At 44.3% G+C, this 27,588-nt stretch overlaps 1 protein-coding gene across 1 annotated transcript in view; it reads left to right on the forward strand.

The window, feature by feature from the left end:
* The window catches only part of VPS53 (VPS53 subunit of GARP complex), a 135,172-nt gene that overhangs the window by 80,294 nt on the left and 27,290 nt on the right, over positions 1-27,588 (forward strand). Inside the window, exons 13-17 of the mRNA XM_040455461.1 lie at positions 2,089-2,183; positions 12,304-12,546; positions 15,320-15,467; positions 21,887-21,969; positions 22,923-23,001. Coding sequence (XP_040311395.1) covers positions 2,089-2,183; positions 12,304-12,546; positions 15,320-15,467; positions 21,887-21,969; positions 22,923-23,001 — 648 coding nt within the window. The remainder of the gene's footprint in view (positions 1-2,088; positions 2,184-12,303; positions 12,547-15,319; positions 15,468-21,886; positions 21,970-22,922; positions 23,002-27,588) is intronic.

Raw genomic sequence — 27,588 nt, forward strand, 5'->3', positions numbered from 1 at the left:
GAGCCTGTTTCCGATTCTGTGTCTCCCTCTCTCTCTGCCCCTCCCCCGTTCATGCTCTGTCTCTCTCTGTCCCAAAAATAAATAAACGTTGAAAGAAAAAAAAAATTAAAAAAAAAATAAAATAAAAATCACCTTATTGAAAAGAATAAAATACTAAAAAATAGGTAACTGACATGGAAAATGTAGAACAATTAGGTAAGGACCACCCCCACACAGCCATCATACTATGTCATGGATCCGCCATGTTAAACTGATGGACATGTGGGAAAAACTCCTGGGGCACCTGTGAAATGAAGGTGGAACTTTGGATCCAGAGTTCAAACTCCACGAACCCAGTCTTGGGAGCCTGTTGTAGTCTCACTCTGAGACCTGACTTTGGCAGTGGCTTTGGGACAATAAGGGAAAATAGCCCAGATTTTAGGAAGCACCAGAGGTTCTAAAAAATCTTGCAAAGAAACAACAACAACAACAACAACAAAACAAAAACAAAAAAAGTAAAGTCATGGAACTCTCAAAAGGTGAAAAGGGAAGAGAGCTAAATAGGAAATTGAATGGGATATGTCTAGGGTTGACATTTAATTTTTGGTGTTCATTTCCAGTTTTTACAGATGCTTTTAACCATTAGAGTGTTTTATTTTTAAAAATTACTAGAAGGGAATCATTCTTTCTGTCTATCATTAGGGGCTCAGCTTTTCCTGTATTTATTAAAAGATATGAACAGCTCAATTCAGCAAGTATACTGTGGGTGTCAATTTATGCCCAGTTTGTACTCTAGTATCAACCCCAACAAGGCCTCAGGGTCCTTTTGTTGGTGTTTGACAATAAATAGAATTGACGTTTTTTAGGAATAGAACAAAATATGTAGGAAGATCTTCGCTTATTTTTTTAGAGATTTAGAAAAGGAATTAGGGAGCAAATATAGTTTTTTAATGCTTGCCTACCTACATGGTCTGTATGTCAGTGGTTTTTAAGTATCAACTGGGGACCAGTGCTAGCCCTGTTTTACACTGGTCCAAGGCAAAAAATAAAGACAAAACTGCCTGCTGCCTGCCCAGCTAGCAAGCTGGTATAGGGTCACCAACTGTCTGAAAAGGAAGGACTGCCCTCATGCTGGTATGTTCTCCCTATAAAATGTTTGGGTATAAAATACTCTTTTTTTCAGGAACCTACCGAGAATGGAGAGGAGCAAAATAAAAGTCAGCAACGCTATATTGGTCCCTTATGCTTCTTTTTCTTACATTTACTTGTCAGTGAAATTCATCAATCTAGGAACCATTGCAGGAAAGCAATGCTATAATAGAAAATTCTAGTTGAGGAGATAGGAAGCTTCACTGTGTGCCTTTGGGCAGGCCACTAGAACCCTCTGAGCCTTCCTTTCTTTAGGTGTAAAGTAGTATTAATTCCTACTCTGAGGGTTGTTGTGAGGAATAGATGAGATGTTACTTCATATCAAAGCGCTTGGTCTGTGATAACCGTCAGTAAATGGAGGCTATCAAAAATAGATCACATGGGCGCGCCTGGGTGGCTCAGTCAGGTAAGCATCTGACTCTTCGTCTTGGCTCAGGTCATGATCTCACGGTTTCGTGAGGCGGAGCCCCGCATCAGGCTCTGCGCTGACAACGTAGAGCCTGCTTGGGATTCTCTCTCTCCACCCCTCCTGCGTGCTTGTGCGCGCACGCTCTCGCGCTCTCTCTCTCAAAAAAATAAAGTAAAAAAAAATAGATCACATGAAGGCACTTTATAAATTTTAAAGCACTGTACAAATATAAGGCACTGTTATTCGCCAGGATTTAAAATTTTAAAACATCAGTAAGATGATGAATAGCTTCCAGATCAAAAGCACGTGTGTTATCAAAGTAGCAGTAAATCTTTCAACATGCGAAGCAAGTCAGTGATGCTAACAAAACTGGCTCATTGTTCACAAACTGGCATGAATCATAATGCAAGACATAGTCCCAGTTTAGTTACGTGGAGTGCTTTTAATCTGTGTTAGGAGTGAACTTTGAAGGGATGTTTTCTTTGAAACTGCTTGAAAACTTGCAAAGATGGCTCAAGTATAGGTTTCTTCTTTTTTTCCTTCCTTTACAGCCAAAGAAGCCTAAAGCCCCAGACAATCCGTTTCATGGCATTGTTTCCAAGTGTTTTGAGCCCCATCTCTACGTGTATATTGAGTCCCAGGACAAGTGAGTGATGAATATTTTGCTGTTTTCTACTGCATTTCTCCCTCCTCCGGTCACGGGTGGGCCTCACAAGGGCGTGACTCCTTCCAGAGGCTGAAAGAGGGACTTGGCATGGCTCCTGTGACGCCCTCTGGAAACCTGCTAAGGATATTTTTTATATCTTACGAATGTTATCACTCATTGTGTTCATAAACCTTAGAAGCCTGAATTTGACTCAGATAAGCTCCCAAATATATCCCAACAGCCCCTTCCCCTGTGTGCACACGTCAGCCCACGAGCCTTGACAATGTCAGGTACTGGAAACCAGGGAAAGAAAGCCTAATCTCTACTGTATATGTTTTCAAGTATCATTTGCTTAAGTTTTCACTGCAAAATAACTTAGACTTACAGAAAAGCTATACAAAATTCTCATATGCCCTTCCCCCAGAGAAATGCTACCATTTTACATTACCTTGGTTCTCAAAATCAGGACGGAAACACTGTGGCATGAATGTCCATTTTCTGGCCTGAGATCCCATCATGCATTTAGTTGTCAGGTCTCTTTAGTCTCCTTTAACCTTGAATATACTCCCTCAGTCTCTCGTTGGTCTCTCGTGACCTTGACGCTTTACAGAGTACTGGCAGATTACTTTCTGTATTTGTCTGATGTTTGCTCTTGATTAAGCCCGGATTATTGCATCGCAGGCAAGTATACCATAGAGGCGATGCTGTGTCTCTCTCGGTACGTCATAGCGGGAGACACACCATGTGGACCTGTCCCCTCAATGGTGATGTCAACTCTGATCACGTGCCTCTGGTGGCGCTCACTAGCTTTCTCTACTGTGCAGCTACTATTTTTCTCTTTGTGATTAGTAAGTATCTCACGGTGGGACACTTCGGGACTACGTAAATACCCTGTTTCTCCTCACACTTTGCCCACTCGTTTTGACACGCCCTGATGATTCCTGCCTGAAGCAATAATTTACTGTAGCATTTGCCAAATGTTCATTTTCTGTTCCCATCGTTTCTCCCGAATTAATTAATTGGAGCTGTTCTGTAAGGAGGCGCTTCAGTATGGATTCAGTATGGATGGCTTCTTACTTCCTTTCATGGATTATCAGCCATTTAATATATATACTTTTTACAAACTCAGGGGTTCTCAGAAATGTCCACAAAGCAGCCCACCACAGCCAAGTTTCCTCACAGCCAGGGAAGTGTGTTCAAACTCCAGTGTCCGTAATTCACACAAAGGAGGAAGAGCCCTCCTCATCCCTGAATCTCTGTCCCCAGCCAGAGGAACTGTTGAAGGCCCTTCCACGCAGGAAGGCAGAGTTTGGAAAGGTCAGGTTTCTGGAGACAGGCTGGCCCTGGCTCTGAGAGGAGGTCTTGCAGCCTAAAGAACACACTTGTGAGGACCAGACGGTGGCTCATTGTAGGGAGTGCAATAGCGTCTGTGAGAAAATTCTCAAGAGGAGTTCTCTGGGAAAGCATTTAGGTGCTGAGATTTAGTTTTTTGTTTTTTGTTTTTAATCCCCCTGTTGTGTGGGTTAGCAAATTCTTGTTTCCGAGTATGTTTTGGAGGTAAACCATAAGATTAAGAGACTATTTCAAGTGGAATCACTACACGGAACATTATTATTATTTGCCTATTTGATTTTATAGATTGCGTCTACTCTTCTCCTCCCAGATTACAAAATGTTTCATGTTAAAGCCTTAGAAAATAAACTTTGTAGAAGAGCTTCTGTGCTAACAGAAACAACCTCCCGCCCCTCCCCCGCCGCCCCCCCCAAAAAAGAGTTGCTTTCACATTTCACCTTGTAGAGCCAGTCTGCCTCCTCCTCTCTATCCATTGGGCTCATGTCCGAAGGCACACAGAAAGGCAGTTACTAACTATTGCCATTTGCTTCTTTGAAACGCCATTTTCTGGTTTAAAAGTTTTTTCTCAGGATGTTAATAAGACACCTCGAGGGGCAGGGGAATGATCAGTTATTTGCCTATTAGATTAACAGGTCTTAGAGCAGACCACTTGGGTGACTCTTCTTGGACAAAGCCTGTCTTCTCTCATCAACCCAAACTCTTTATTTTTCATAAGGTTTCAAAGCCATCGGGTCCCAGGTTTAAAGTGCATATCGGAGATAACCACATACGTTCCCCAAATCCACCTGGTCTGGAGAGTCATTTTTCTGAATTATTACAATTGTGGTATCTACTCTTTTCACATGGCCTTGATTCATATAAAGTGTACTCATTGTCCATGCTATTTCAGGCAGAGAGCCAGACCTCCCTTCCATAGGGACTCTCCATTTCTCTGTGAAAAATGAAGTGCTCGCCACTCATCCTGCCGTCTGGCCTCACTGGGATGTTTCCACAGTGCTGGGGAAGCAGTGGGAGCTGCTCGTAGGAGAACTGCGTAGGTTGTGCTCTTGTCACTCCAGAATAAGCAACAAAGGCTTGAAGTAGAAAATAGAGTTCAAGAAATCCATTTCCTCGGCTTTTAAAGCAGAGAATCGGGCAAAATAATGCCTAAAGCTGTGTGGTGATTAACCTTTTTTGAGTCATAGATCCCCTTGAGAGCCCGATGAGACTGTAGACTCTCTTGCCAAAAAAAAACCCAAAAAACAAAAAATTCACATAACCCCCCCCCCCCCCACTATTTTGAGTACAATTTCAAGGCGTTCTGCAAAGCCCTTTCTCCCTTTTGTCAGAGAGTCTTAAGGCTGGGGAAGAGACTCAGGTGGGGACTGATTTTGTACATGTTACATTCTTGTAGCTCTGACTCAGAAATCTGCAAGGGAGGAAAATCTTAGACCATTCACAAGCTCCCAGATGACAGAGACCCAGCACGGTATTGTGGAAAGAGCGTGGGCCTGGATGCCAGACAGACCTGGATTTGAGTCAGAGCTCCGCACTCACTAGCCTGGGACCTCAAGCGTGGTACTTGACCTGTCTGAGTTTGTTTTGTCCTCTCTACAGTGAAGTTAGTACTGTTCCCCTCACAAGATTAGTGGCGAGGGTGAATCGAGGTGACGTGTTGGCATTTGGCACAAGTGGGCAGGAACTGTGCCTGCTGCCCCCCGCCAGTGGTCTTGTTCCGGACTCTTAAGCGGTTGTGTGGCCCGATCAGTGTTCCCAGCTTTTCACTGGGCCTGGCATGGGGTCTGCCATCTCCTCTCCCCAGCCTCCCATCTGCCCGGGGAAAGTTCTGGCGGCACCTGCCCCAACCAAAAGCCAAACAGCGGTGGGAGGACTGCAGAGCCAGCACCTGGTGAGGGGGCAGGAAGCAGGATATTCCCAGAGCCATCTCCTCGGCAGGCTGGGCGAAGCTGTCCTTCTGTGCATTAGGTGGCTTTCTCAAGTTTTGTTTATATGCAAGAAAGAAGTTAATAATAGAACTTTTACTCTTGGGGATGTAGTGATTTTCTCTTGGAGATTTCCCCACGTCAACACTTCCTCCAAATCGTAGGTGAGAGGGCCCCATTCCCCCTTCATACTTCAGTGTGCGTTTCCTGTAAATAAGGGCACCGTCTACCTAACCACAGTATACCTGCGAGCATCAGAAGTTAACTTGATCCGCCATTACCATTTAACTCACGGACCCCATTCCTCTTTACCAGTTGTCCCGATCAGGTCTTTTCTGGACCCAGAGTCCGTGCCAGGATCACAGGATGCATTTATTTGTCACGTCTCTTTGGTCCCTTCCATCCAGAGAAATAACTCATTCTTTCTTTATCTTTCATGACCTTGAAATTTTTGAAGAAGCACAGGCCAGTTTGTGGAATGTCCCTCAGTCTGCGTTCGACTGTTTCCTCATGATTTATGATTTATGCAGAAGTAGTGCCGGGCTCTTCTCAGTAATTCATGTCGGGAGGCGCACTGTCAGTTTGCCCTACAGCTTGTGGTGTTCACTTTTATCACTTTAGATGGAGTCCGCCAGGTTTCTCTATTTATTAATAAGTCATTAATAATTAATAAGTGTCAGGAGAAACGTTGAAACCATATAAATAGTCTTTTTCTCATCTTTCACCTCCCCCTGATACTTGTCTGAATCATTTATTACCAAGATCGTTGCCAAATGGTGATTTTTCTAATACTACCATTTCTTCTACATTTATGAGTTGGCATTATATTTTAAGAAAAAGCTTTCTCTCTTCCCCATTTATTGTATCAGCACCTACTCGTCGATTCCTATTTTATTCAATGGGTTATAGCCGTTATTACCTTTTTTTAAAGCTTATGTTGGAATAAATTTAAACCTACATAAAAATTTCAAAAGTAGTGCAGATTTCCCGTATTCCCTTCTCCCCAAGTTCTCCTCATGTTAACATCTTACATAACCATAGAACAGTTCTCAAAACCAGCAAGTTAACACTGGTACAGTACTCTTTCCTAAACTCAGACTTTATTTGGGCTTCACCAGTTTTTCCACTGATGTCCTTTTTCTCTTGCAGGATCCATCGTTATTTTAATGCTCAAATTGTCCCTGATTTGGCCATTGGAACCCCCCTTCGAGCTGGTTTTTCGTGCTTTTTGCATATTCCTATCATTTCTGGGGCACTTCCTTTCTGGCACAACAAAATATACCAGGCCCATCTTGCACTTTCCTACCCCAGCCCTGGAGTCATCTGTTTTTCCAGGATCCCCCTTGTTTCTTTGGTGGGGAATGATATTTAGAAACTAAGTTCCGGGCATCAAGTATGTTCATTACTCCTCGGATGTCATGCTTCTAGGTCCTCGCAGCTGAGAGAGCTGAGAAATATATGTATGTATATACATACATGTTTAAACACATGCATCGGTATCTGTTTTTATACCAGCCTATATTAGAACCTGTGAATCTATGCTGGTAACTCTAATTCTGCTCTGACACCACAGGATTTATCTTAGCCTCCCCCTTTCCTCGTCTGTAACTACTTTCTGCAGCAGTGAGAAACTTGCCCCCCCCCCGCCCCCAGATCTTCCGTGTATTTACTGATTTGCTCCATTTACCTGTGTGTAATCCATCTCCCAGTTGTGCTCAAGCCATACCTGGGCTTCCCAACCCCACTGGCCACACCAGAGCCAAATCCTTGGCCCCATCCTAAGGGCAGGAGAGGGAGGGGGTGCAGATCAGTTTGGGTACCCTCGATTTAACAAGTCCTGTAACTTCCTGGGGATCTGAAGCCGCTTTGCCCATGCTCACCTCCTTGCCAGCTTTGACTGACTGCCGCCTGCCTCTCCCCGTGCCGTCACCACTCTGCCTTCCAGTTAGAATATTGTTGCTAGGGATGCCGACTGCAGATCCACCGGAAGAAACTGCCCTGCTCGTCCTTTACTAATACTGCTCTGCATTGGTCTTTTCTTCCTGGGTCATTTCAATGATCAGCAGAACCCCCAGCAGTAGTTCGTGTGGGCCCCTGACATTCTCGTGCATCTTGCTCAGAAAGCTCAAGCTACAGGGGAGGGGGTAAAAGATACCATCCATGTCTGTGACATGTTCCTTTAAGCCGGAGAGCAAGTGAATCACAGCAATAAGCACAATTCCATCTCTCTGTGTAGCGCTTTAGTGTTGCAAAGTCAGAGCACAGTAGAGTAGATAGAGCTGGGCTTGGGAGTCAGGCATCCCCAGGTTCAGAGTCTGGCTCCGACAAATTCCGTGACCCAGGGCAAGTTACAGTCTTTTTCTCAGCCTCAATTTTGTCATTTATGAAGTGGAGATAATAACGCCTTCTCTTCAGGGCTGTTGGGAGGATTACAGGAGATTGAATTTCTGATGCACCCAGCACAATGCCTACTTTATAGGCTTATGGCCTCTTGGGAGTCGGTGGTACCCGCTGTGAAGACATGAAGCTGGCAGCGCTTTGCTGTGGGAATGCAGAGGAGCTTGTAAATCAAACCGTAGGTCGGGCTTTTCCAATTTGTGACTTCCACATGTAGGCACGTCCCCTCCTCCTTACATCCTCCCTTCCACACATCATAATCTGTGCTCACTTCTGACTCCGTGCCTTTATTCTCACCTGAGTCTGCTGTGAAATTTACTCTCTAGCTGCCTCTAGTTTCCTTTGTCTGAAACAAATTGTTCCTCTTGTCTGTACTACAAGATTAGCATATAGTTGCTGTCTTGAAGTCTAAATATCATGAGCATCAGGGTCCTATCCCCCCAAATAAGATCAAAGCTTCTAATAGGCAGATGCGTGTCTTAACCCCCACACCCAGCAACACCTTAATCAGAACTTGGCCCTTCATAAACTCTTACTTGATTGTACTTGCTTTACGGTGTAAAAGACGCCTCCTTGTGATTCCAATCAGCAGGTCGGTATGCTACAACATTCCTTTCTCTGGTAACCCTGCCAGAAGGTCTCACCAAAACCCAGGCCAGTGTTTGGCACCTGGAAGAAATGACAACCTTTGCTTTGTTTTCTTTAGTTGGACTCACTTATGTCTCATATGCATGGCAAACACAGCCCAGAGCCTTGCACATACTAAATGCTCAGCTGCAAATCGATGGACTGAACCATCTATGCTGTGACATGTCAGTTACTCGTTTTCCAGTGTCCCATGTGGCTTAGAAGCACGCAGGCGCAGAGAGTGGAGATTGAAGGGAGGGAAGCTTATTCTAACGGATTATGTCTCACCTACACAGAGAGCAGTGTCAGAAGTGACTTGGGAGATGGCCTGCAAAGTGTGGGTGGTCTTTTAGAGGGTTTGTTTTTTTTTAAGTGGAAGTTTTCTCTATGCTCTATGAGTTTAATTAGTTTATAATCTTATTGATCGAGTCGGCTCGGAAATATGAGGCAGTTGAGTAGGTATTCTGACTTCAGCTGCTAGCGGAATTAGATAAGTGGTTAAAGTAAAAAGCACTTTGGAGCTCTGGCCCCTCTTTTGGTCAGCAGTAGAGATTTGGAGGTTAGAATCTCTCCTAAGAAGACTCAAGTGGAACCCTTTGCTTTCCTATTACATGCTCCCCTCTACTGCACCAGCCCCTGCCCCGTCTCCACTCTCCTACCCCTCCGTTCCCATCCTTCAGGAACAAAGCATGGGGGCTGATCAGCTGCATACGTATTGGGCACCAACATAACTGAAAGATTAACCTCACACGTAAACGTGACGGGTGGGCCTGGGGAGAGCAGAGGTCCCGGAAACATTATCCGTCCTCTCAAGGAGCATATGATAACATATGATGAATTGCCGACGATTCTCCTCTGTAGCAAGCACCTTTCACCTTTGTACCAACTTCAGCTTATTAGAAGTGACTGGCCAGAATGCTCTCTCAACACAGATTCTGAAATTACACCAAAGACCAATGAAAAAGAGCCATTCTTGAGAGCATTGCTGGCTGTGGGCCCAGGATGGGAGAAGGTCATCATGTTTCTTGAACATTTGACATCCTTACAAAAAAATGATAATACAGTGTCAGTGTGTTGCAGATGACAGAAGTTGAAACTGAGACAGAGGAATGGTGTGAGTAGGGGTTGTCTGGGTGAGCCCTGAGTTGAGCCTGAGAGAGGTGGCAGGAGAGCATCTTGGCCAGGGGAGGCATCCAGGCAAAGGTTCAGAGTCAGGGATAGAGATGGAACAGGGGGAAGTAAAGGGGAGTCTGGCTAGAGTGGACGGTCACTGAGGAAGAGAAGTGAGAGATTCAATGGAAAAAGTGGGGCAGGAAGAGATGGTGAGGAATGGGGGTGGTGGCACCGCAGCTTTGGAAGTTAACTAACAAGGTCCTCCCCTGCTTGCTAACCATCCTCACAAAGACCCAGCCTAGGCCTGGAGTTCTTTGAAGGCAGAGTGGCTACATCTGGATGTAATAAACTTTCAATAACAAAAACTCCTGAGTAAAATGTCAGTTTTCTCCTCTGCTGTGTGTGGTTCTTATCTTTTTCTTCCTGTTATATAAATACATTTTGAAAGCACAGCCTGGGTGGCTCAGTCGGTTAAGCGTCCCAACTTCAGCTCAGGTCATGATCTCACTGTTTGTGGGTTCAAGCCCTGTGTCGGGCTCTGTGCTGACAGCTCAGAGCCTGGAGCCTGCTTCAGATTGTGTGCCTCCCTCTCTCTCTGCCCCAACCCACTCACATTCTGTCTCTGTCTCTCTCAAAAATAAACAAACATTAAAAAAAAATTAAAAGCACAGCTGGATTCTTGTAGCCTTGGACAGCAACCTAGAAAGATGTAAAATGTCAAGGGGTGGAGGGACCCCTCCCATTTTTCATACAGCACGACTGTGCAGGAAGCAGTGAGTAGAGCCCCACTGGATCGTAGCTACGATGACTCAACACGACGGAGCAAACTCAGTGATGTTTGAATGGGGAGTGGGGGGACAGCTGCAACCATGCTCACCATCGTGACCTGCTACAAGCCTGGGGCTGCCCTACCCTCCCCTCTCCCAAGAGCTTTTACACCTTTGATTCTGTAAGTTTTAAGGAGAAACTGCATTAAAAACATCAAGAAAGCCTTAGAATATTTCTTTACACTTTCTCTTTGTTTTGGCATCTACCTCGTGGGCATATTTAGGTTAATGATACCAAATGTTTCTTTTTTTTTTTTTTTTTATAATTTTTTTTTTTTTTCCCAACGTTTATTTATTTTTGGCACAGAGAGAGACAGAGCATGAACGGAGGAGGGACAGAGTGAGAGGGAGACACAGAATCGGAAACAGGCTCCAGGCTCTGAGCCATCAACCCAGAGCCTGATGCGGGGCTCGAACTCACAGACCGTGAGATCGTGACCTGGCTGAAGTCGGACGCTTAACCGACTGCGCCACCCAGGCGCCCCGATACCAAATGTTTCCTGACATCATAACCTTTTTGTGTTTTCAGAGGCAGCAAGGTAGAGGGGTTAAAAACATGAGGTTTGAGCCAGGCTGTTTGGTTTTGAATCCTGGCTCCACCCACCCCTCTTGCTGTATGACCTTGGACAAGGTCCTTAACTTTCCTGCACCTTGCTTTTTGAAAATGAGGACAGTTAATAATACGTACTTCATAAGGTTATTGTGCAAATTAAGTGAAATGCAATGAAATAACACTTATAAACTGCCGACATGGTGTGTGCCTGATACATCATAAGCGTTCAGACAGTGGTCTCTATCATTATTTCATTTGGGGAAAGGCGAAATGATACTTACATGGTAGCGGATTCTAGGCTCAGCTCTGCCACTAAATTATGTGACAAACTTTATAGACCTTAATTTTTTCACCTCTTAGAGAGTCCAGTAATACCTTACCTCTCTCACAGAGGCTTGGGGTCAAATGTGATCATGAAATGCCTTGAAAAGTATAAAGCAGGGGCTTCCTGGGTGGCTCAGTCAGTTGAGCGTCCGACTTCAGCTCAGGTCATGATCTCATGATTTATGGATTCGAGCTCCGCATCAGGCTCTGTGAGGAGAGCTCAGAGCTTCAGATTCTGTGTCTCCCTCTCTCTCTGCCCCTCCCATGCTTGCTCTCTGTCTCTCTCTCAAAAATCATAAACATTAATTTAAAAAAAAAAAAGTATAAAGCAGCACACAAATGCCAGTTATTCTTGTTGCTGTTACTGTAAGAGGGCTGGTGCGATAAAAATGGGTCCAATTTTGGGGCGCCTGGGTGGCGCAGTCGGTTAAGCGTCCGACTTCAGCCAGGTCACAATCTTGCGGTCCGTGAGTTCGAGCCCCGCGTCAGGCTCTGGGCTGATGGCTCGGAGCCTGGAGCCTGTTTCCGATTCTGTGTCTCCCTCTCTCTCTGCCTCTCCCCCGTTCATGCTCTGTCTCTCTCTGTCCCAAAAATAAATAAACGTTGAAAAAAAAATTTTTTTTTTTAAATATAAAAAAAATAAAAATAAAAAAATAAAAATGGGTCCAATTTTATTTATTTTATTTATTTATTTATTTTTAAGTTTATTTTTGACAGAGAGATAGAGTGCAAGCATGAGCTAGGGAGAGGCAGAGAGGGAGACACAGAATCCGAAGCAGGCTCCAGGCTCCCAACTGTCAGCACAGAGCCTGACGCGGGGCTCAAACCCACAAACCGCGAGATCATGACCTGGGCCGAAGTCGGACACTTAACCGACTGAGCCACCCAGGCGTCCCTGGGTCCAATTTTAAATGTAAAAAGCATTAGGAATGATTTACTCGTGGCAATTAAGCACATTTGCTTTATCTTTCTTGAAATAACATGGCAGGTTTTCTTCCTTCTAGAAACCTTGGAGAGCTGATAGATCGGTTCGTGGCCGATTTCAAAGCCCAGGGGCCACCTAAGCCCAACACTGATGAAGGGGGTGCTGTGCTCCCCAGCTGTGCTGACCTCTTTGTCTACTACAAGAAGTGCATGGTGCAGTGCTCTCAACTCAGTACTGGGGAGCCGATGATCGCTCTGACCACCATTTTCCAGAAGTACCTCCGAGAATATGCCTGGAAAATCCTCTCTGGCAATCTGCCCAAGTGAGTGCTATTCTTCCTGGTCCCAGTGGTGAAGTAAGATTCTGAATATACCTAAATATGGGAATCTGAGGAAATCTACTCCGAAATAGTTTACTGAACTGCTAAGAGCCTCAATGAGGAAAATACCCTTACTGAGTTCCCAAGGGCCTGAGACTATTTCCTGTCTAATGGGATTCCACAGCTGATCAAGACTGTTAGAGGAAATGCCCACCGTGGTCGCCAGCATAGGTCAGATCTTCCCACAGTGGACTCAAGGGAGTCAGTTCCATTATGTATATCTTTAATTGACATGGTTTCAACAATAGGTTGTTGGCAAAAAAAAAAAAAAAAAAAAAAAGTAGGGCGCTGGTAGCAATAATTTTTAAATAGCATGGGCAATTTCATTCAATGATTGCATACCCTGGGGTGATAAGCACACGGGAGGCACTAATCTGCTTTTCCCTCGAGCTGAGTACATTCCAAAGTCTCTCTTATGGTATCTGTGTCTTGCTATACTGGACAGAGTCTAGTGTTTAAAGATCTGGTAGGATTTGGGGGAAGGGGGTTGTGTAGCACAGCCCCTAATTATAGTGACTTCACTGTATGCATTCTGGGACATTAGAATATTGTTATATTGCTTACTAATGGAAATTAATGGTGTTTGACTAGAGCTTAAAGATTTTTGGTTCCATAGCAATTTCAATTATAATAATGCGATCTAAAGTGATGCTTTGGAACTTAGTATTTATAAATCATCCCCAGGGCCAAATTCAATAATTCTGGAATTAGTTGCTGTTGTTTTCACTAAAATGTATTGTATATGGGAGTTTTATGTTATTTGGAGGAAAGAAAATAAAATCCTTATGCTGTAGCCAGAGATTAGAAGTAAAAGATATATTTCACCGAGAATTTCTTTGACCATGGTAACATTTTTTTAATTTTTAATAATTTTTATTCTGATCGTCAGAATAATATAAAATTTATTATAGTTTAGAAAACACAGAAAAGCACAAAGACAGAAATAAAAGTCAGCTATCATCTCACCACCCGGAGAAGACAAATTCAAATTTTTGGTATATGTTTTTCTGTTGTTTACTTATATATGTAACGTGCGTGATTTTGTGCTCTTGCTCGATCAACAGTGCAGGGACTATACAGCCTGTAGTTTTATACCCTGCAGCTTTCACCTAACATCATCCTGTGAGCATTTTCCCACGTGTCCCAGCAGGAAACAGTGTACTCAGCTAGGGTGTTGTTACCAAAGCAGCTATTCACAGAAATGGGGGCACGGTGAAAGGCACCAGCAGAGGATTCTGAAGCATCCAAATACCGGGGGGGTAATTGTTAACTACTTTAAAACTCCCTTGAGCGCCTGGGTGGCTCAGTCGGTTGAGCGTCCAGCTTCGGCTCGGGTCATGATCTCGCAGTCTGTGGGTTCGAGCCCCGCGTCGGGCTCTGTGCTGACAGCTCAGAGCCTGGAGCCTGCTTCGGATTCTGTGTCTCCCTCTCTCTCTGCCCCTCCCCCACTCATGCTCTGTCTCTCTCTGTCTCAGAAATAAACATTAAAAAAAAAATTTTTTTTAATAAAAAATAAAAAAATAAAAAATAAAACTCCCTTGAGAGCCAGGGCTGTGGACGAAGGGCTGCCCCACAGAAGAGGGCCACGGTGGGGGCCAGCACCACACTGAAGCAGAAGGAGCAGGAGGCCTTGTTAGTACTCAGCCTTCTCTCCCCTCTACCTCTCAAGCCTGGGTGATGGGTCTGTAGAGGTCAGTCTCCTGAGCCCTAGAGGAGGGAAGAGAAGAGCAATGAATAGATCTGGGAGGCCACCAGACACCGTCCAACACTAGCACATCGTCATCGAAGCACTTCACGATGTCGCGATAATCCAGCATACAGAAGAACCTCACCTCCCTTCCGAACTTCTAATTGATCATTTAGGTTGGTTTCACTACTTTAGTATTTTAAGTAACACTCAGAAAAGCATCCTTGAACAGCAGTGGAACCACCAGGTCAAACAGTGTGAACCTTTTTTTTTTAAGCTCCTGAAATATGCCTCCCGAAGTTTTTACAATTCAGTACTCTGGACCCATAGTGCAAGAGAGGGCCAGTGTCCTCACAGGCTGGAAATTAAGATATTTTCAAATCTTTGATTCCCAGTAAGACTTGGCAGTTTTAGGGTTACCTTTTTTAACGTTTTATTTTTACGGTAAATGTCATTGAGTTCTGTCTTTTAAAAAATTTAGAATCTCACAGTTGAAATAGCAGAAGGTTTTATAACTGTATTTTTATATTTTGTGGACACATGATTAGATCAGTAGGAAGGTGTGAGATAGTCGGGCTTTGGACAGGAGCCATGCTTTAACATTCACTTTGGTACCCCTCCACAAGCACAGCGTACACATTCCTGTGCAGAAGTTTCCTAACTGAGAGGGGCAATTGGAGAACCAGCTTTTGTGCTACAGAACTCTTGAACTTTCCAGATCAGGAGATTCTAAGCTAAGCAGAGAAGTCACTCAGCCGCCTTCTCTGTGAGTATGAGAGTCATCTTCGTTCATGTGACTGATTATTGGCTTGCTGTTGGAATCGTCTCTTCCTACTTCTGATGGTCAGAGAATTTAAACAGATGATAGTCAAGGTAAGGTCAGTAGGAAAAGGACTCAGTGTACATAGGTTTGTTTGGGCCATGTCCAGCCTTTCCTTCCCCCTTTTCTTTGTCTTAAGATGTGCAGTTACCAGTTCAGGAAGCAAATAAGAAGTCCCAGCCTGACCGGTTCCTGTTCCTTTTCCTCAGAACCACAAGCAGCAGTGGAGGGCTGACCATCAGCAGCCTCCTCAAGGAAAAGGAAGGCTCAGAAGTGGCCAAGTTCACTCTAGAGGAGCTCTGCCTCATCTGCAGCATCCTGAGCACAGCAGAGTACTGTCTGGCCACCACCCAGCAGGTGAGCTGCCCACCACCTCCTTTTCCTGACCCATCTGGGCCTCCTAACTCAGTGGCTGAAACTGTGGGCCCTAACAAGCCGTGTACAACCTTGGGCAGCCACATAAAGGTTGGTCACAGAGGAAAATTTGCAGTCCAGCCGGAAGACGGCCCAGGCAGCCATCTGACAGAAGAGCCTTGTTAAAAGGAGACTGGGCAAGAAAGTATGACCGGTCTCCCCCAGAGTGGTTTAAGTTCCTCAGAGGGCATGCCTTCTTGAAAGTAGGTCAGTAGCACTGTCTCCCGTAGGAGAAAAGTAGCAACAAACTTAACAGTGCTAGGACCCGGCCTTTGGTGGTGATGAGTCACAGCCAGTGATCCCATGCTCAGAAGTGTTACTGGGCTAAGCAAAATCCTTTGGGCTTTCATGTGTCTCCTGAAATGCACATAGCATTCTCAGCCTGCCTAAACAAACAGCCATTGTTTGGACGCTGACGTTCAGGAACTATGAAGCAGGAAAGGGTGATGCCTCTCCTGGAGCTCCCCATTAGCAGAAGGAAGACCCAGAAGAATTTTCCATTCAGCCTTAGACGTGGGATTAGAAGTTCCTTTTCACATTTGGTCTGGAATTCACCTAAGGCCAAGAGAAGGAAAATAATTGGAGAAGGTCCTGCTCTTCCCCCCTCTTTTGGGCTTATTATTTACACATGTCTGGATCATAGGAAGGTAGTCATAAATTATGGTTCAGACGGTACAGCTTGGAGTGCCTGTGAGCCAGAGCAAGACTACAGGAGGCCAGAATAAGAAGCGTTCCCCCAAAAACTTCACAGTTGAGGGTAAGCCAACCAGAGGCAATAGCATGCTCTGTTTGGGGATGTGGTCACATTGGGTTATAAAGGTGATGATCTGTAAAGGTTTGGCCTCAGAGCCAGAGACGGCAATCCCTTTAGCCCCCAAGAACCCCTAGGGCAGGACAGCAATATTGATGAAGGCCTCCAAGGCAGAGAGGTCCCAGAGTTCTGTGGTGAAGAAACACCATTTAACTGTTTTGCATGTGTGCAGAAAAGGAAGACATACACACATGTGAATAGAATTTTTTTTAAGATTATTTATTTATTTTGAGAGAGAGAAAGAGCGTGTGCGTGCCTTGAGCGCAGAGCCCAACACGAGGCTCGAACCCACGAACTGTGAGATCATGACCTGAGCCAAAATCGAGTCAGACGCTTAACTGACTGAGCCACCCAGGTGCCCCCAAAATAGAGTATTTTAAAAGTAAAATAACCATGGTACCAAAGGGGGAAAAATACAAAATTAATGACTCTTGGGGCACCTGGGTAGCTCATTCAGTTAAAGCATCCGACTCTTGATTTCGGCTCAGGTCATGACTTCACAGTTCATGGGATCAAGCCCCACATTGGGCTCTGTGCTGACAGCATGAGTCTGCTTAGGATTCTCTCTTTCTCACTCTCCCTGCCCCTCCTCTGCTCACGAGCTCTCTTTCTGTCTCCCAAAATAAATTAACTAATTTAAAAAAATTTTTTTAACCTTTATTCACTCTTGACAGAGACAAGGCATGAGCAGGGGAGGAACAGACAGGGGGACACAGAATCCAAAGCAGCCTCCAGGCTCTGAGCTGTCAGCACAGAGCCCGATGCAGGGCTCAAACCCACGAACTGTGAGAGCATGACCTGAGCCGAAGTCAGAAGCTCAACCAACTCAGCCACCCAGATTAAATAAATATTTAATCTCATCACCATCAAATAATCATATTAGCAATTTGGAGTATTTTCTTTCAGTCCTTTTTCACGAACTAGTTTTGTATGCTACAATCATTTTTTTTCTGTCTGAGAGGCAGTTTATTTAGTTAGTTTGTTCATTTATTTTGAGAGAGAGAGAATGTGGGGGGGGGGGAGGGGCAGGGGAAGAGAGAGAGAGAAGGAGATAAAGAATCTCAAGCAGGCTCCACACTGTCAGCACAGAGGGACACGGACCCTAAGATCATGACCTGAGCCAAAATCAAGAGTCAGATGCTTTACCACCACAATTTTGTATGCTATAATCTTAATTTACTTCACTTCTTACCCCTTTGCTGTTTTTATTGACATCACAGCATTAGCATTTCTCCTGTTGCTATGATATCTTCATTACTAACAATGTTATAATTCTGTAATATTTCATTAAGGGACAATACCATAAATAATTTAACAGGATTGTGCATAATTATCTGTGCTGTTTCAGGTTTTGCTTCTGTAAGTAAATTCTACAAAGAATATCTAATATGTTTTGCATTATTTTTCTAGAACAGATTCTTTTTTTTTTTTTTTAATGTGTATTTATTTATTTTGAGAGAGAGAAAACACACAAATGGAGGAGGGGCAGAGAGATTGCTGAGACAGTGAATCCCAAGCAGGCTCCACACTGTCAGTGCAGAGCCCAACACAGGGCTCGATCCCTCAAACCAGAGATCATGACCAAAGCAAAAATCAAGAGTCAGATGCTTAACCAACTTGAGCCATCCAGACACCCAGATTCTTAAAGGTTCTAGAAGTACTAGTGGACCAAAGACCATTTTGATGACTCATGATAGATGTAGCCAATTTTTTTTGTTATAAAAAAATTTTTTTTATTGATTATAAAAGTCAGTACATTCTTAGCACCTATATTGTGATCTCTAAATACTATTTTCCCCTAAAAGAAACCCGAGATTCCTGCATAAATGAGTAATTCCAGGTCTGGGACACAAAATGTACAAGATGAGCCTGGAGCATCATGTTGTACAAAAAGCAAGAAAAAGATCAGAGACTGTGAGAGTCCTTTCAAAAGGATTCAGGAGCCATAATGGGCTTATTTTACAGAAAGATGTGTGCAAGTCCTAACTACCAGTACCTGTGAATGTGACCCTATTTGGAAATAGGGTCTTTGAAGCTATAATTAAGTAAGGATCTGAAGAAGAGATTATTTTGCATTTAGGAACCCTAAATCCAATGACTGGCATCCTTAGAAAGGAGAGGAAGCTCTAACAAAGACACAGGCAAGAAAGCCACATGGAGACAGAGGCAGAGATTGGGGAGATGCGTCTACAAGCCAAGGAACACCAAGGATTTCCAGCAGCCAGAAGATAGAAGAGAGGCATGGGATAGTTTCTCCCTCAGAACCTCTGGAAGGAACCTGCTCTGCCAACACCTTGACTTTGGACTTGCGGCCTCTGGAACTGAGAGAATAAATGTCTGTTCTGAGCCACCAGGTTTGTAGTAATTTGTTCCAGCAGCCCTAAGAAACTAATCCAGGAGCCTGCCTGAATACACTCTGCTGGTCAAAGGTGGGTTGTAGAAGCATCAATGAGAAGTTAATGGCAGTGCATTGAAAACATCAGATGTGTTTAAATCCATGTGGTTACGATGATTTGTTTTGTTTTGTTTTAAGTTTACTTACCACCTTCAAACACACTAAGGAACCACTGGTGTGAATTGAAAACTGGTACTGAGAAAGTTCTTATCCTGTCTTTCCTATTTAACTTAGACTTCAGGATAATGAAATCATTGACAATGGGAGGTATCTCTTTATAGCAGAAGTCTAGCTAATAAGTGAAGAAGAAATGAATTGGAATGTCATTCTTTTATACCTCCTAATGAAATAATGGATCTAGGCATTGACTGTCAGTGGCTGCTGACATCACAAAAACAGAGACAAGCGAACATCGTGTATCTGCTGATAGAAATACACAACACCATCATGAAGTAGTTTTCTAAAAAAGAAGAGAAGGAAAAAAAGAACCTGAATCTGATTAAGCTTCTACATGAAACTACAATTCAAAGAAAATACAAGGAACAAGGAACATGTTAATTAATACCCTGTGGCTACAATCAACAAAATCCAAACTGTGGGAAAACTACAGAGCAGACAATCCAGTTTCCTTAGAAAAAAATGGCAGGAAGAAGGCAAGAAGAAATGGAAGGAGATACCTTAGAGACAGGAATCCAAGTGGTGCAGGGCGCCTGCTTAAGTGTCTGACTCGAGTTTAGTTCAGGTCATGATCTCACAGTTTGTTAGTACAAGCCCTGCATCAGGCTCTGCGCTGACCGTGCAGAGCCTGCTTGGGATTCTCTCTCTCCCTCTCTCTCTGGCCCTCCCTCCCTCACATGCATTCTCTCTCTCTCTCTCTCTCTCTCTCTCTCTCTCTCTCTCCCCCCCCCCCCCAACCCCCCAAAACAGATAAACTTAAAAAAAAAAAATCTAAGTAGTGAAGAATTCAAAAATAAAGCTTGGAAAACAATGCCAATAATGTCTCACTATTGGCTCATTAATTGTAACCCTTTTACACTTAACACCTGCATAGGGTGTTGCTTTCACTCATCCAAGAGATCTTTATGAAGCGCTTACTATGTACCAGGCATGGTATTTGTTGTTAATTAACAGAAGTGAACAAAGTAGATGGTTTCTTACCGTCAGGGAACTTAGAACTAACGGAGAAACCAAGATGATAATAATAAGCCACGATGTAACTTCAGTCTTGTGGTGAGTGCTGGTTAGGGAGTTGCTTACTCAAGTAGCTGCTCAAGGAAGGCCTCTCCGAGGGGAGCTGGTATTGAAGCCTGACACCAAGGGTTGGGAGGGGGACTGCCAGGGGAGGAGTGAGGAAGGGTTGGGAGGTGGGGGTGGCAAAGCAAGGAGCCCGGTTAGGAGGGGTGAGCAAGGCTGTTTCAGGGAGAGGAAGCGGAAAGTGTGAAGTGTAAAGGCCCTGAGGGGGAGAGACTTGGTGCGTTCCAGAACCTTAAGCCATCAGAGTAAGTGAGGCCAAGCAGGCAAGGGGGAAAGCCAGAAGTGGGCCGGAGAGCCAGAGAGGACTCAAATCACGGTTAGAAAGTTTAGATTGTATTTTCAGCGTAACAGAAAAAGGCCACTGAAGAGTTTAAGCATTGTAAGCCTGCGCTGTCATTTGCTCCACTGGCCCCTTATAAACATGTGAACTGTTTCCAGCTTGTCACTAACATAAGCAAGACCACCAGAGTGTATGCTTTAAGAAAAGAGGATCTTGGGGGCCCCTGGGTGGCGCAGTCGGTTAAGCGTCCGACTTCAGCCAGGTCACGATCTCGCGGTCCGTGAGTTCGAGCCCCGCGTCAGGCTCTGGGCTGATGGCTCAGAGCCTGGAGCCTGTTTCCGATTCTGTGTCTCCCTCTCTCTCTGCCCCTCCCCTGTTCATGCTCTGTCTCTCTCTGTCCCAAAAATAAATAAAACGTTGAAAAAAAAAAAAAAAGAAAAGAGGATCTTGGGGTGCCTGGGTGGCTCAGTCAGTTACGTGTCCAGCGGTTCAGGTCATGATTTCCCAGTTCGTGAGTTTGAGCCCTGTGTCAGGCTCTATGCTGACAGCTCAGAGCCTGGAGCCCGCTTCAGATTCTGTGTCTCCCTCCCTCTCTGTCCTTCCCCTGCTCGCACTCTGTCTCTCTCTAATATAAGTAAACATTAAAAAAAAAAAAAAAAAGGAAAGGAAAGAAAAGAGGATCTTACCTGTTTTGTTCACTGAGTAACTCACTTACTCTGTTATAGAGCCTGGCACAAAGCAGGTTTTCTGTAAATTTTGGTTGAATTAACGAACGCTGCAAAGAATACTCGCGTATCTCTGTATATCGTTCTCGTTATTCATTGAAATATATCTCTAGGTGTGAAATTGCTGTTTTAAAGAGTGTGTGTATTTAAATCTCTGCTTTTTAAATAAATTGCATTCCGGAAAGTTACACTAATGTACACACCCCTAAGAGCATTTTTAAGTTTAAGACAAAACATTCATTATTAGAGTTTGTGTACTCAATAGCTTTGGGAGTGCTAGATGAGTCAGTTCCCAGGATGCTTGGAGATGTTTACAATTCCCGGTCAGTTGTCTTCTTCTTTGAGGCGGTTGGGAGCATGGCCAGTGTTTGGCTGTAGGCTGATGAGGGCAGCCTGTGCTTTTTTTGTTGTTGTTTACCTGCGTATCCCCAGCACCTTCGCATAGTGGGTGGCCCATAGCAGTGCTCTCAGTGAATACTTTCACCGATTTTACTGCCACTTACCACCAGAGGTTTCCAGTGCTGGTGAGCAAGCCTGCAGTTCATGGAGCAGGGAGGAGCCTAAAAACCGGGGTCTTTTTAAAATTAATGAAGTGAATTGTCAGTGTGTCATAAGAAACGAGTGCAGCCCAGTGCTAAAGGGCACAGGTTCTAGAGGAAGTTTGACTCGTGGCCCTACCACGTACTGTCTTGGGGAGGTCACACCTCCACTTTCTCTTCTGTAAAATGAGATAATAATAGAATCTTCCTCCTCGGGTTGTGAGGATTAAATGAGTCAGTACATGAAAAGTGCCTGGAATTGTACTGAATCATCAAACTCGGTACATGTTAAGTATTCTTATTTATAGCACTCCTTTGGGTAATCGTTAAGCATGTTTTTCTCTCTTACTGTTAATAGCTAGAAGAAAAACTCAAAGAAAAAGTTGACGTGAGTCTGACTGAACGAATCAATCTGACCGGAGAAATGGATACGTTCAGCACGTATGTACCTTGCACATATTTGCTTAAGGCCTGCCCTTTACCCCTCACAAAGCAGAATGTCTGAGGTTGTCGGCCTTAGGTCACTACAGAACTTCAGAGGTCCCCCAGGCCTCCTGTTGAATCAGGATGATTCTCCAGTAGCCACTAAGAAAAAGCATTAGAAGTTGGTGCCTCCCACGCTGCCTCCTCACGAGCAGTCATTTTTAGCATACGGGGCCTTTACTGTTGCACTACTGACAATAACAAAAAGAGAAGTCCTCCCTTGGCCATCCTTGTAGGAAGATCAAGTCCAGGGCCTCCTGTCTGCCCCCCGCCTCCCCCAAATCCACAAAGGGCAGCCCTATCTGCAGTGTCTTCCAACAGGAAATGTGAGCATCTTGACTTTAGCTGGGGGTGGGGGTGGGGTGGAGGGTGTCTGTCCAAGAGGTTCAAACTGGAAAGTCTTCTCAAAGTAGTCCTTTTGCCAGTACGGTCTGCAGTTCATTTGTTGTGGTCAGTAAATAAGACCGGGGCAGGCCAGGCTTCAACCTGCACATCAAACACTTACCAAGGAAAAGTCAAGATTCCCCTCCTAAGTTATTTCCTCTCCTTTTCTCAACTTTTTTTTTTTTTTTTCAAGTTCTGATTTAAACATTTGGGGCAAATAGGTGCTTTTGAAGTAAGAAGTGAAGAGGGATTCTGGATGGAGTGATCAGGGGGACTAGCCATGGAATTTTGTGATCTGACTCAGCGGGCACACACCCAAATAGAGGCCAGGACACGGAGCAAGAATGAAGAGCTGAAAGGTTCCTCCTTGTCATCCGTTCCCTTTTGAAATCAAGCTCGAGTTCTTCTGAAGAAATGATGAATCTAACTTTGAGACAAGTCCCTAAAAGATTTGGCAGGGGCCGTGTTGGTGATTGAGAAAGTTAGTCTTTTAAAGTCATGACCACAGTGATGTGTTTGACTTGCAGTGTCATCTCTAGCAGCATCCAGTTGTTGGTTCAAGATCTCGATGCTGCCTGCGACCCTGCCCTCACTGCCATGAGCAAGGTAAGGTTTGGGGAAGTGCCTCTTCTAGCCCTCCAACAGGGACCCCCGGTGGTTCCTGCCAGCCCTTGCCCGTAGCTCCTTGAGGTTCTTCACTGCTTCAAGTATCAGCAGGGAGGAGGATGGGAGTCCTCTAGGAAATCAGTTTATCTTGTACTTTAGGTCAGTTGCTTGTTCTCTGAGAATGAGACAGGGAGCAGGTGTGTTTGGTAAGTCCAAAGGAGATGTCTTTGTTTAGCATCTGATACATGCTGAAAACGTTCATGTGGTCTCAGCAGAATGGGTGGTTTTGTTAGTGCTTATGGCAGGAACTTCTGGCTCTTTCTCAGCTCTGGTATCAGTACAGGATTATTTGGTCAGCTTGTGGACATTGGTTTTCTAATGTCACGGTGGCCCATCAGTCAGCCCTGGGCCCTCAGTTCCCTCCTTTAGCACGTGCTGCCTCATGTTACCATTTGCCTTTTACTTGTCTGTGTCTTTTCTTCCTAAAAGGATGTAAATTCCTGAAGTGCCTGGACATACAGGATCTAGAAGAGTCTCTTGTTTGTTGATTAGTTAAGTTGTAAATGGGCAGTTCTTTGTTGATTTTTAACCCAACTAACATGATGCCGTCCACTCTAGAATTTCTAGAGCAGGGGTCAGCAAACTACAGCCTATAGTCTAAATCTTACCCATTGCCTATTTTTGTAAATAAAGTTTTATGGGAACACAGCCATGCCCATTCACGTATATATTATCTGTGGGTGCTTTTGTGTTACAGTGGCAGAAGCAAGTAATGAATTAGTAAGTAAGTAATGAGACTACACAGCTCAAAAAGCCTAAAATACTTCCTGTCTGGCCCTTTACAGAAAAAGTTTGCCAATGCCTGTTCTCGAGTTATCAAACTCTTGTAGCATTCTTAAACTCTGAAGAAAGAACTTCTCTGGAGCCTTCTGGCCAGTAGTAGAGTACAGTGGAAAAAACACTGGCCTCGGAGTCAGATGGACCTAACTCTTCTCATTTTTTTCTCTGGGGCCATTGAGCAAATGACTTAACCTCTCTGGGCCCAAATGAATTCAAGTATGTGAAATGCGGCTCTGTGCCTCCCAGGGTTGTCAGGACGGAACATGAGAATGACTGACTGGCCTGGCGCCCGTAGATGTTGGTGCTCTTGTCGGGAGGAGTGGCCGTGTCACAAGGTTGTGTAAGCACACATTTGGTCTGAATTTGGGTTTGTAGTAGATTGTAAATATTTAACGAAAGTAGGACGAAAACCAAAACTTAAGCTGCAGGGTTTTAGGAAGCTGAGTGGGGAGTCCTGAAGAGCTGATGTCACAAAGTTTCTATTCAAAAAGCTGATGCTTTCCACCAGTCAGATGTGCGTGTATATTTCCAGTATTCTCAGTGTTTATGAGCAGAACATGAGCAGGCAAATTGAGGCTAACCCATTTTCTTAAAGGAATATGGCTCTGAAGATTCATCTTTGGGCTCTGATTATCCCCTAGTTGCTGGTGAACATGCACCGTACCCTGCATCTGATCTGTTCCAGCTGCCATCTCCCCTGAACTGCCACACACTTTAGACTGGAATGCAGCTGGGGGAAGAATTTTTACATTTAACAAAGGAAGAGGGGATTTTTTTCCCCGCAGTAAAATAACAGTTGTAGGGGGGTTTAACACTCCAGGTGTTGCTTATATGAACTGTCAGTTCATTAGTGGATTTCCCTCAAACTTCCCCCCACCCACCGCCCCGGACCACCACCCATTTCTCTCCAGACCCACACCAGCAAATATTAACAGAGACCATACCTCCAGAATCTTTTGTTTATATCATAGGAAAACCACAGACTAGGGAGCACAGCAGCTGGGAAGCCATTGGTCTTTGTCTGAGTCTTCTGGAGTTCTAGGGAAATGAGATCCATGTGATGAAGATGACCAGATACAAACAAGCCGAGTGGTCACAAATTGATTCAACATACACTCTTTGTTATTTGTGCCTGCCATCCTGTTTTGTGTAGTTTCTGTCAGGATTTTTTTTTTCAAACTTCTATTTTGTGATCATGCTTATTTCTGTCTCTGATTCCACCGTTTTTGCTGCTAGTTGGACAGTTCAATTCAGACTCTATCTAGCACGGTGCTGGGAGTTACAAGGCCGGGAAAGACATGGACCTTATCCCAAGGTGCTTAGATTCCACAATGTGTGGGATAAGGGATGTATGAGATGAGAGGAATGCCCAGGTAACAGCAAAAAAGGTATGAGGAAATCAGTATGTGAGAGAAGCACAAAATGTGCCCTCTTTAAAAGAGGAGAGAGGTCATCTCTCTGTTCACATCAGGTGGGGAAACAAAGAAAGCCTTCCTAAGGAAGTGGCATTTGAAACAGACCACAAGAGATGGTGAAATTTGGAACGAATTTGCGATGAAGAGGGCATTCCAAACAGGGTGGCAACAGGAGTAACGATTTATAAAGTTAGGAAAAGCTCTGAACTTCGTCGAAACTGCCAGTCTCGTTACCCATCTTTGGAGTTTCACAGAGCACTCTGTACTCATGCTTCCGTAGTCAAGATCGGAAACAGGAAATTGGCTGCCCTCAAGGGGTGTCTATCCTGGTGGGGAGAAAAGTTCAAAGAATTGATGCTGTAAAGAAGTGGATTTTAGGGGCGCCTGGGTGGCGCAGTCGGTTAAGCGTCCGACTTCAGCCAGGTCACGATCTCGCGGTCCGGGAGTTCGAGCCCCGCGTCGGGCTCTGGGCTGACGGCTCGGAGCCTGGAGCCTGTTTCCGATTCTGTGTCTCCCTCTCTCTCTGCCCCTCGCCCGTTCATGCTCTGTCTCTCTCTGTCCCAAAAATAAATAAACGTTGAAAAAAAAAAATTAAAAAAAAAAAAAAAAAAGAAATGGATTTTATAAATAGTGAGAAAACGAGTGTTGGGCTTGCCAAAGTGGAGTGGAGTTAGAGGATTCTGAGTTGGTGAAAGAAGGCTTGACAAAATGGGTGGCAATTTAATTCTGTTATTCGGCTGGGAAGACACCTCATTCTTGTCGAAGGCACCCCCTGGGTAGCAGGTAGAGCTTCCATTATTTGTCTCTTCGCTGCCTTGTTCATTCTGCCACCCCTGTGCATATACCTGTACTCCAGCCTCCCAGCCACTCAGCCACTTCTGCTCCCCTGGATGCATTACTTTTTGGGGATGGGGCAGCTTCCATGCATTTCTCATTCTGTTCTTTCTGCCTAGAATTCCCTTCCCATTATTGCCTGCCCAACGAGCGCACCCTTTAAGATCTAGTTCCAATGTCTGTCCCCTTTTTAAAAATTAAGGTATAATTCACATACCACAGAATTCACCCTTTTAAAATGTATAATTCAGGGGCGCCTGGGTGGCTCAGTCAGTTGAGCATCCAACTTCGGCTCAGGTCATGATCTCACGGTTCATGAGTTCAAGCCCACATTGGATTCTGTGCTGACAGCTCAGAACTTGGAGCTTGCTTCTGATTCTGTGTCTCCCTGTCTCTCTGCCCCTTTCCCACTTGTCCTCTGTCTCTCTCTCAAAAATAAGTAAACATTACAAAATAAATTTTAAAAATGTATAATTCAGTAGGTCTTAGCATGTTCCCAAGACTGTGCAACCACCGCCACTAACTCCAGAATATCTTCATCACGCCAAAAAAAGAAACCTCCTACTCATTAGCAGTCACTTCTTATTTCCCTGGCAGCCACTAATCTACTTTCTGTCTTTGTATTTGCCTGATCTGGACATTTCACATAAATGGAATCATACAACATGTGGCCATTTGTGACTGGCTTTCTTCACATAGCCTAATGTTTTCAGTGTTACTCTATGTGGTAGCATGTATCAGGCTTCCTTTTTATGGCTGAATACTATCCCATTGTGCAGTTAGACCACATTTTGTTTATCCATTCATCAGTTGATAGACATTTGGGTTGTTTGCATGGTTTTTTTTAAAGTTTTATTTATTTATTTTGAGAGAGAGAGAGAGCGTGCACAAGAATGGGGGAGGGGCAGAGAGAAAGAGGGAGAGAGAAAGAATCTCAAGCAGTCTCCATGCCGTTAGCACCGGGCCCAACTTGGGCTCAATCTCACGAACCACAAGATCATGACCTGAGCCAAAATCAAGAGTTGGACGCTCAACCGACTGAGCCACCCAGGCACCCCAGGTTGTGTCCACTTTGTAACTTCTATGAATAATACTATGAATATTCACGTACAAGCTTTTGTATAGATATGTTTTCAGTTCTCGAATATATACCTAGGAGTGGAACTGCTGTATCATGTGGTAGCTCTGTGCTTAACATTTTGAGAAACTGCCGAACTGTGTTCCACAAGTAGCTGCACCATTTTACATTCCCACCAGCAACAGTCAGGGGTTCTAAAATGCCTGTATCTTTACCAGTGCTTTATTTTTAACATAGCCATTCTATCTCATTGTGGTTTCAGCTTGTATCTGCATTTCTCCGATGACTAAGATGTTGAGCATCTGTATATCTCTTTTGAAGAAATGTCAGTCCAAGTCCTTCATCCATTTTTAAACTGGGTTGTCTTTTTATTGTTGAGTTGTAAACTTCTTTTTATAGTCTGGATAACCACACTCCTTA

This window comes from Herpailurus yagouaroundi, unplaced genomic scaffold, assembly GCF_014898765.1.
Source record: "Herpailurus yagouaroundi ecotype Mexico unplaced genomic scaffold, PumYag 215, whole genome shotgun sequence".
NCBI classification, from domain to species: Eukaryota; Metazoa; Chordata; class Mammalia; order Carnivora; family Felidae; genus Herpailurus; species Herpailurus yagouaroundi.